The 10405-nt window shown below is 36.5% G+C and overlaps 2 protein-coding genes across 4 annotated transcripts in view; both read right to left on the bottom strand.

The window, feature by feature from the left end:
- The window catches only part of LOC112518559 (GPN-loop GTPase 3), a 6347-nt gene extending 5477 nt beyond the window's left edge, over positions 1-870 (bottom strand). The window contains exons 1-2 of one of the 3 annotated variants that reach the window (XM_025126294.1): positions 751-833; positions 529-596 (exon numbers count right to left, since the gene is read on the bottom strand). The gene's annotated coding sequence lies outside the window, so the exon portion shown is untranslated. Of the gene's footprint in view, positions 1-528; positions 597-750 lie in introns of all 3 variants that reach the window. The other 2 variants (XM_025126293.1, XM_025126295.1) reach the window with 2 other exon arrangements.
- A 2075-nt stretch (positions 871-2945) lies between these two features.
- Positions 2946-10188, bottom strand: LOC112518078 (ribonuclease 2). The gene is made up of 8 exons (XM_025125647.1): positions 9792-10188; positions 9302-9330; positions 8736-8809; positions 6878-6983; positions 5942-6033; positions 5323-5484; positions 4744-4810; positions 2946-3244 (listed from the first exon to the last, which is right to left on the bottom strand). Exons 1-8 carry the CDS (start codon positions 10001-10003, stop codon positions 3186-3188), a joined length of 801 nt encoding a protein of 266 aa, XP_024981415.1. The 5' UTR covers positions 10004-10188; the 3' UTR covers positions 2946-3185.
- Positions 10189-10405: the final 217 nt, after the last annotated feature.

Raw genomic sequence — 10405 nt, 5'->3', positions numbered from 1 at the left:
TCACGAAAACAGGTTGGTCTCACATGATCCCAAGTCTATATATATATATATATATATATATATATATATATATATATATATATATATATATGAAGAGCAATGTCTGAGAAAGGTCATTTGCAGTGGAGGTACCAACATGGTATAGGACATATAATTGGAGACCATATTTCTCAGACAGGTATGATATTTCTCACAACATTGTTTTGCTGATTGATTGCTTTGTTAGTCAATTCCAATCCCTAATAATTTCTCATTAACAGAAATAACCCTAATTATTAGTTCTGTAGTTCATTATATGATAGGGCCAAGATAAATATTTTGAGAACCAATTGACATTTGGTCTTGCTGCAATGAAGTATATGATGAGAACAAGCAAGTAAGATTGAAGAAACCAAGGTAACAGGCCATTTCACCAAATTGAACATGAAAGGTCAGTTTATTGAATGCAAGAAAAAAAGAAAATAATTAAGACAAGAGCCAGCAGCAAAGAAGGTCGCCAAATATGATTTCCTAATGTATTTGACGCACCTATGATGATACAATTAGGATATAGTCATATAGATGCTTCCGTTTCCAAAACTCCAAATCCAACAACCCTAACATAAAAAAAAAAAAATCGGAATTCACCAAAATCACAACCAGTTTTCATTCGATTTAACTAGAACACATACAAAATTAAGCAGGAAACTAAAAGAATCGAGTATACGAGCGAGAGTGAGAGAGTATATTAGACGGCGGAGATCTTCATACCTGTACTAGTTGTCACGGCGGAGAACGACCCTCTCTCAGTAGAACTTTGCCGTGAAAGAGGAACCCTTGACTACGAGCTCAATACGAAGGAGGACTGAAGGAGGAGGGAAAGGGGTTTTCCTAAACGTTTTCTCTGATAACATAAATTACGTTTTTAGTCCCTATAGTTTGATAAATAACAAATTTTGAAATTAGGGTTTTTGTTTTTATGGTTTACAATTCTTGAACGGCGAATCGGCTTTCCACTTGATTCACCAACTTGCTCGATTGAGTCATCGTTTTTGTCACAAACTACGAGCTCTCGTATCAGCTTACCGGTAAGCATTTAGGTAAACAACTCATAACTCTTATCTTTAAGCAAGAGGGACAAAAAAAACAATGAACTATAAACCGTATAGACAAAAGAATTCAAATCATAAGAACGGAAAATAGTGGCGGACCATGATTTTTGTCGAGCGGGTGCGTCTTCAAATGGGATCAAATGCTCCGAAGTCGTTCAATGTGTTTTTAGCCGAATTCCACATTCGGGGAATTTTTTTAAGTTTTTTGGTTGATTTGAAGAGTGTGCCGACAAACGGAAAAGTCGAACCAGGCTTGAGGGGCAGAGGCTTGAGGCTTTTTGTGTTTGAAACCTCCGTCCTTGTAATTTGTATTGATTTGTTATGCTTTTTTTAATTTACACAATTAGGGGCAGTTTACCAAACACTTACTCGGTAAACGCTTACTGGTAAAATTCAACACTATCACTTACGGACCGGGTAAGATTTTAGTCCACCGAAACGGCATCGTATGCAACAATTTACCCGGTAACCATTTATCGCGTTAAGAGTGGTCGTTATCGCTTACCATGTAAGACTTTCAGTCCTTGTGTTCGCTCTTAGCGGGTATGATTTTTGGTCCATACCATACTCATCCGGAAAGGTAATGTGACTTGATTAGTGCTCATTCGGGTAAGCATTTGGTAAATGTCCTCTTAGTCCTCCGCGTTCCACGATGAAAATTGAAACATTTTTCAGAAAGTATACCTTTAACTCTTGAATTTCTCAAATATCCCAGAGCATCCTCAAACTTTATTGAGTGCACCTTTCGTACCCAAAACAAAATTTCCTTACAAAATTGGATTTTGAGCGGAAGGTTGGCTCTGCATGCGAATTGGATACATCTCACGCCCCTTCATGTCCTACTTTCGAATGAGATATAATAGGCTTTATTTGGTTTGGGTTTCTATACGTTAACTACATTGTAGACCACTGATCGTCCACGAGCAATGACGGTCAGCCGAAATACTTTTAGCCATGATGTATTCTCCGTTGGTCGGGCCTCGCTAGTGCAAAGCTTCTTTTGATTGATAACTTAAGAAAAGGATTCATGTCAAGTTCATCTCGATACATAATCGCATTATCCCTCTTGAATCCGAGGTTACAACTTACATATATGTGTTGTGGGGAGCATTTGGGGACTTTACGGTATGGGTCTTAAGGCAAAGATGTTTTCATCGGTTGGTACATCTGGTGGACCTATGTAGCATCTTCGATCAAATTGAAGGTGTTCCGTTTGGTTGTTGACTCAGTGGAGTTTTGGTCGTTGATGTATTAATAATCTTTTTTTTCTAAATGTGTTTGATATTTGGACCGGATAGACGAGAGCAAGGTTCACAAGTGAAAGAATTATGGAAGATTTTAGGGTTTTAATTTATCATGGGTAGTTTTGTCTCGTCTCTCTGGCTTTTGTTCCACCCGTTTCGTCGTACAAAAAAATGCATTTTTATCCCACTCAACCTGTCATGGACTCTTAGTCTAATGTCATGACAAACATGCAATAACAAATTTGCAGTACCATGTCTCGTTCTATCTCACGTAGAGATGCATAAGGTCCGGGCTTTTTCAGGTCTGATCTCGGGCCTTCTAATCTTGTTTTCAGTGAGCAAAAAAAGGCTTGGGCCCTTTCAGATCCAAGTCAAGCCAGGTCCGGCTTTGGGGTTGAAAAATAGTCTAATCGGGCTTAACCGAGTTTTTTTTTAGCCAAGCCAAATTTTGAGCCTGTTCAAGATTTGAGGCCTGGTTCGGACCAGGATTTGGGCTCCACTAGGCCCGGTTTTTCACACCGGATAGGTTTGAGTTTTTTTGTACATCTCTAATCTCACGCACCAAGAGCACCTGTAATACATAATATAGGGTTGTGAAATATATATATTTATTGCATAAACAGAATTGCTATAATTTCGATAAAATTTTCTATTTGGTACATTAAAGAAGGTATGATAAATAATACCTAATAAAAGGTAGAAACTACAGTGTGTTGCAGGTAAGAGTGAAACTTTACCATCAACGAGTCACGTCGCCTTTAACTTGACTTATTTAGCGATAAATAAGGTATTCTACGACCATAAAATAGAACACCGAAAGGTACAAAGGAGAGGTTTTGTAATGCACTCATCAACTGGATTCGTGGTAAGAAAACGATCGATCAGCAGTCGTGGTGCCACCATTGAGTTCTACAAGCGAAAAAGCAAAACCACAGACCAACTTAGTAACGAATTTCAATATATCCCACTCGAAAGTGTTTTCTACCCCAAAGGGTGAGCAGTTGTTTACATTGTAATAAGAATTATTGGGGGGAGCAAGATAAAGAAAAAAAGGAAAATGCTTTTTTGAGATAACAAAATACAGAAATTTGTGGAACAAAATCAATATCTCAAACATTGTAATAAGAATTAATGGGCAAATGAGTAAATTCAGATTGATATCTTGAAATAGGAAATATAGTATTTATTTCAGGATAATTCAAGAAATAAATTGTTGCATTTATTTCAGACAATGGTTGTAAAAAATAGGTAGGCATTCTGGGTAACTAATCCTCAAATTAACAATAACTTTGTGTTATGGTTGAATCTTGGAGCTTTAGCATATTGCATTCGACCAAGGTTTTAAAAGGCAGAATTGGGACTCGAGGTGTTTTCCTTCCATTCCCCGAGGCATAAGCCTCATGGCGGTCCGAGCGCAAGCCTCGAGGCGTAAAACAAATAAAATTCATTAATTTTAATAGTAAGCAGAATATAATTCCATACCAGACTTTAAACGTCATAGAGTCAAAAATACTAGTTATATGTCTAAAAACATATCAATCCACAACTTATAATTCCCGTAGCATGTTCAAGTTGTCTAGCTCCACAATCGTATCCATAATCACCATCACTTTCATCTCCAAATCCACAGAAAACAGAAAAATAATACAGAAAATTGAAAATATTATAGAAAACAGAAAATAAAAATAATACAGAAAAACAGAAAATATACAAAAAAAAACATACATAACACATTATACATATAGAAATTACATTATACATGATATAAAACATATATTCTTGACTGAAATATATATAAATATAATATAATACATCATACATAAACTAAAAGTATGGACACAAACTCAAAAAAAACTTACTTTTTAGGTTGGCTTTTGAGATGAATATCATCTTGAGAGAGGAAAAAGTAGGAAATGGAGAAGGAAAAAATGGGGTTTGGAGAGGCGTGCGCCTCAGAAAACGCCTCACGCCTCAAGGCACCGCCTCACCAATTGAGGCTTAAGCCTCGTCCAGGGACAATGAGGCACCCCTCATGAGCGGTTTTGGACTGCGTCGCCTCGAACGAATTTGAAAACCATGAATTCGGCCATCAAATAAGGCTTTCACCAAATCCAAGGAGGAATAAAAATCCCCTTGTGGCCATGGAGGTTCAAATGCGGTGACTCCACGCTACCCGCAAAGCAAGTCGTCGCCCTGGGATTAGTCGGCTCACATAGTGCGTTGGATATCCGGGTTAATAAAATAAGGCTTTCATTCATTTTAGGTAGCTCTTCATGGGACAACCTCTCTATCCCTTGGGGTAGAGGTAAGGTAGTAATTTCATATTCAAAGATTTTATCTTTATTTGATCATATATATGTTTTGCACAAGAAAAGATGCTATGGCTTGAGAGTTGAGAGTAGGCTTACCCAGGGATGCGAATTCCGGCAAGCTGACATAATCAGGACAATCACTTTTTGCTACACATTCTCGGACCTGCAAGAATTTTAACGAGCCAAAATCAGCAGTAATTTATATCACAAGTGGCAGGGATTAATCAAATCCTAAAGGTATTCATGCCCACTTCTCCTCTTTATAATTTATAATGGTTCCTTTTCTAGCCTAACCAACTAGTTGAGGCATTTTTGAACAAACCACAACTGCATTTGGTACATCGGACTGCACAAGACTGGACAAAACTCACTGTCCCACATTTGGTGCGACATGAGGACAGGACAAAAATTCGCTGTTCTACATTGGAACGACATGGGAGAAGGACTGGGACTGGGTGGGATGAAAAATTGCAGTAACAATCTAGCTGTCCAGTCCTGCCCTCTTGTCATGTCCAATTATATCATGTCCAGTTCTATCATGTTGAATCCAATGATGGCTACATACCAAACGCTACCAGAAGGCCTAGGTATGAAAAGATGGTAATAATTGCAGTAAAAATTTAGACGTCTACAAGTCTATGTTAAAGATTCATCATAAGAAAAAATGTAACAAACCGTGAAATCTTTGTTAAAACACAAACGGACTTCCTCCAAAGCACCGTTTAAGCAGATCAACTGTGGGGTTGTATGGAAAGCATTTTCAATTGCAGAACTGATGCCACCTGCAGGATACTTCTCCGAGTTTGAAGGTACATAGCCAGCTTCAAAAAGAACTTCCTGAAAACAAGATAAGCTTTAGAATACCAAAACTAAGGTTGGACTTGGTTGGACCATGATCCTTGGCTAAGATAAAAACTCAAATTATCTATTTCGCATTCCATAACAAGAATTCTGGGTTTACTACCATCAAATAGCATCATGCAAAACAAAACGAACTTAAAAGACTAGATAGGAATTCTCTGTAGGACTAAAGCAGCATTGTAGATGTATCGACACATTGTTAAGGAAGAAATAATCTCCTCTAATACTTGATATGTGAAAAGAAATGAAGATGTTACACATATAGATAGTAGGGATATAGTGGGCTGGTCAATTAGTCAATTGAGGTTCTATCAAAGCTTACTTCATTCCTCTACAGTAATCCTTGAGGGGGTGATTTTTCAGATGTTTTATTATATTAACATCTCCACTGAGAAGCAGTTTAAATGAAGTAATTTCCACTAAAAAAACATACCGTGACGTTATATGTAAAATACAAATTGATGGTTGTCAGGAAATAGTTGTATTCCTCTCCTGTTACTGAAGACGCACAGGTACCATGTTTCTCTGCAAACAAAATGTAGTCGGTAAAGCATTTGGAACTTCTTTAGAAATCTATGAAGAGCATGATATGTAAGAAAGAAGCTGTCAGAAAACAGTGGTGAATCAAGCCAAGTAATGACAACTATGAGATGTTTGGTTAGAGGTATTAAGTAGTAATCAATGGGAATGAAAATAAAAGAAATTTTTTGGTTTTATATAATGTAACGGGTTCATTACTCAGAAGCCCTAATTCCAAATAGAAACTGGCCAATCCATGGGTATACCATGAAGTTACAAAGGTTGTACCCGTGAACCAACTCCCTACAGCAGAATAGGCACAAGGAAAGAGAAATAGGCCGGACCAGCCTACAAAAACGAAACGGTCCCTCCGTAGCCAGTCGTCCATAATATCAAACAAATCATTTTCGTCTTTGGTAAATTTACCAAGAGCTATAGTCATCATAACCCTCCTATTCTTCGTTTCTGGTTAAACTGGGGGGAAAGAAAATTCATTCCCCATTTTCATTCCCTTGTCATTTTCATTCCCCAGCTTGAACCAAACAGCCCCTATATATAGCTATGTCACTTCAAACAGTGCATATTTTAAGGCAGCATATGCATATAGTTGGTTCTTGCCACAACAGGCTGACCAAGCAAACTATTTAGCCATATGAACGAAGTCAAATTTATAGAATAGAAAAATAGTCTGTGTGAATATATCCATGAAAGTACTGCAGCAGGAATGAAGACGCTTACCCCACTGACAAACGTTTCCCCATTGAGCATGACAGGAAAATAGGGAAGCTTAGTTAGTTTCTCAGTTCAGTAATGGTCAATTGGTAAAAATCAACAAGATCATAGTTAAAACCCACCTCATGAGCCCAAAACAGTCCTTTTTTGCCATGACATGTTGATGATTTACTGCAACTTAGTGTTGGCCAATACTGTTCCAAAGCCCCAAACAGTGTCGAAATCTACAGATGGGAATAGAAATAATGCGTAGTCAGATAAAGTTACAGATACCTTTTAATGCTTAGACGGTTAGACTAGATCTGTTAATTTTCAAAGTATTCTGGTGGAAATCAAATTAGTTAGTGTATATAATATAGAGACTCAAGTTCCGAAAAGTAAGAACATGTGGAGAGGTTTATCAGTCTGATGTAAAATCCAAAAAGGAAAACAGAGAAAGAAACAAACTAATGATACTTTGCAATGTGTTTCTTGATATTTACAATTTAAGTGGAATATTGGAAGACATCTTTACAGATAGCAAGTCCACAAACAAATATGAGATGAGAACTAAGGCCTGCCTATTATCATATTCCGTATACTATCAGTGCTTACTCCTAATGAAATTTCACTGGCTGAGCCAACTCGACAACCAACACGCTTTTTTTACTACAAGTATATGATACCTTTGTGGATGGAAGGGTATAATTTTGGCTCTGAAAATCGTAATCTGAACTTTGATCATGTAGCTAATGTCAATATTAAGAAGTTATGGGTACATCATGTGTTTTTCGGGGACCTTGGGCAGCCTCCCCTCAACCCCGCTTGCTAATTGGTTAGCCAAACCATGACCAGGGGGCAGGAGGGCTGCCCCTTGGAAACCCAATTTTGGCAAAGTCTAAATACAATATTTCCGATTGCTTATGTATTATTTATTATGCATATTATTGATATGCATAATGCATGGTGCACAGTTATATCTCCTTTCATGTAACACTGTGACTGGTTGTGTATTTATTTGGTTTTGAAAATATGAATTGCATGTGGTGCCTTCTCTTACTCGTTCTGGTAGTAAATTCTTTACTCACCTTAACTCTCCTCAAATGTAGCTCAAGGTTTCATTTAATTCATGCCATGTACACTAGATAGATAGGTAGAGTAGATTTTGTAATCATTATGAATATCAAAGAAGGAAACCATATGGAAAGTAAATCAAGGAGGCAACCTACATGAAGATGATCTGCTCTCAATGGCGGATCCAGGATTAGTGATATCATAAAATAATCATCATAATATAAGATGAAGTAGATATTAATTATAAAATAAAATAAATTAAGAGACTCGGTTGTTAGTGTATTTACGTCATTAATAGACTTACACACTAATTTTTTTCAAAAATTTATCTATTAAACTTATGGATTGTTAGTGTATTTCCACTTGAGGCTTCTACACGTGATATTGTTCTTCTAAAAAAATCTTTCCATCTTCAAACAATTGACAACATTAACAAATTAACCCTGAGCAAATACCCAAAAGTCTAAAGAGTTAGCCTTAAATATAAACAAATTAACCCTAAAGAGTTATCCCCAAATTAGCCCCTATCGAATAACCCTAAAGTCTAGAGAGTTTTTGATTTATACACAAATTAGTCCCAACGAGAGTTTTGAATTAACCCCTTCCAATCGTACTTCCCTCGAGGTAAAAGATAATTTTCACAAAAAATTGAGATAATTTTTACTTTATTATTAGATTATGAATGACATGCTTAATGCATGATTAATTTCCTGGTGACAATGAATAATCCCTTGATACAAATATTGACTTACAGCCAGTTGCCTTCCAATGAATGGTATTCATCACAGCCTTGTACACTCTCTATCTTGGTTAGATGTGATGGTACAATAGTGATATTTAAATAGCTAATCATGGAGTTAGACCAGATCATAGATAATGGAATACTTAAAAAAATATTCATCGGCATCATAGTAATAGAATACCTCTACTTCATCAAAAGCAGAACCTGAGCAACATGATGGCCATGATCCATCATTGTAGTCTGGCCATAGTCCATCTGCAACATAAGACATTAGTCAGGAAGAATGTTAGTCATGTGTTCATTATATTGAATATATATATATATAGGGTGGGGTTCCAGGGAAAACCACAAAAAATGGAAAACCGAGGAAAACCCTAATAACCGTTCATTTGTCCGGTATGCACATGTGAATAAAAGTACTTGAAAATGTTCGCACATGTACATAAAATGCACACATGCGTAGAACCCAAGAACCATTTTCAATTACTTTTATGCACATGTGCATACCGGACAAATAAATGGTTAAAGATCTTCCTCGGTTTTTCGTCTTTTGTGGTTTTCCCCTAAACTTGAGTCTATATGTCTATATATAGAAGCCTAATGCAGGGGAGGGGTGGAGGAATTGGGGATTAACCTGTATGTGCATGCCTCTTACAATCCAACAACATCAATTAAGAGTGTGAAGATGTAATGACTTTAGTTGTCAGTTAAATGTACATGAGTAAAAGGTAATCATAGAGAACTTACGGATTGTGAATACCGATGGAGAATTTGCTCTGGAAAAACATAAAGACAGTAGTATACAGTAAGTTTTTCATCACTATAGTCCTCTTAATCAAAAGGCAACTTTGTGAAAATCAATAAAAAGGGAAAAACATATCTTAAACTGTTGATGGTTAAACAATAGAAAAACAAAATCTATGCTAAATAGAGATGAAGTAAAAGTTATAAAGTATATGTGTATCAAATACCTGGATTTTCCACATTCTTTCTCCAAAATTATCAACAATTAATTGAAATGAGAAACCGTCTAAAATTTTGGATTCTTAGTTGAAGCAACAAGCATTTAGTAAAGGTACACCAACAAGATTGTAACTAAATATACTGACTATTAGACTGCTTTCAAGTAGCGATTACCCAATTTTCTTTCAACAAACTGGTAGTAGATGAATCAACTGGAGCTCAATACCATAAAAATCAACAATAAAATACGACAAATAGAAAGTTGATTAATTACCCTCGGCAGCAAGCGCTTTGAGAACAGCATTTGGTGGACTTTGAGCAGTATGTTGGAGGCCATTGAAGAGCCAAAGCAAAGTAATCAAACACCCTTTGTTCGGCTACTGTCGACACTAATTCAACTGTTCCTCCGCCACCACCGCCGTTGACCTCGACGGAGTATAAAGATCCGACTAACAGAATCAATAGAAGAATCGGGATTGAAGCCATTGTTGTAATGTTGCCCTAATCAAATGTAATCTAAACTGAAGGGAGATGAAGATAGTCGTTGGTAGTTATATACACCATCGGAGTAAAATTAAAACGAAAAAAAGGTTTATTCCGATGTAAAGATTCTGTTTGGGTACGTAACGTAACGTAACGTAACTCTACCTTTTTTTACAAGTGTTTGATGCATAGATGCATTTGATGTACAAATGAAGCTGCTAATATACATACATATATATATATATATATACATATATATATATATATAGGGGCATATTCAAGGGAGAACTGAGTTGTTTGTGGTAACTGTGAGAACCCATCTTAACCACAAATCAACGGATAAATAAGRAAATTAGTAATTATGGTAATTTGAGTTAAAATTATAATTAAAGGGCATTTTAGGTA

The sequence above is a fragment of the Cynara cardunculus genome, assembly GCF_001531365.2.
Source record: "Cynara cardunculus var. scolymus isolate 2C chromosome LG 9, CcrdV1, whole genome shotgun sequence".
In the NCBI taxonomy this organism is placed as follows: Eukaryota; Viridiplantae; Streptophyta; class Magnoliopsida; order Asterales; family Asteraceae; genus Cynara; species Cynara cardunculus.
This window is presented reverse-complemented; position numbering and strand designations above follow the sequence as displayed.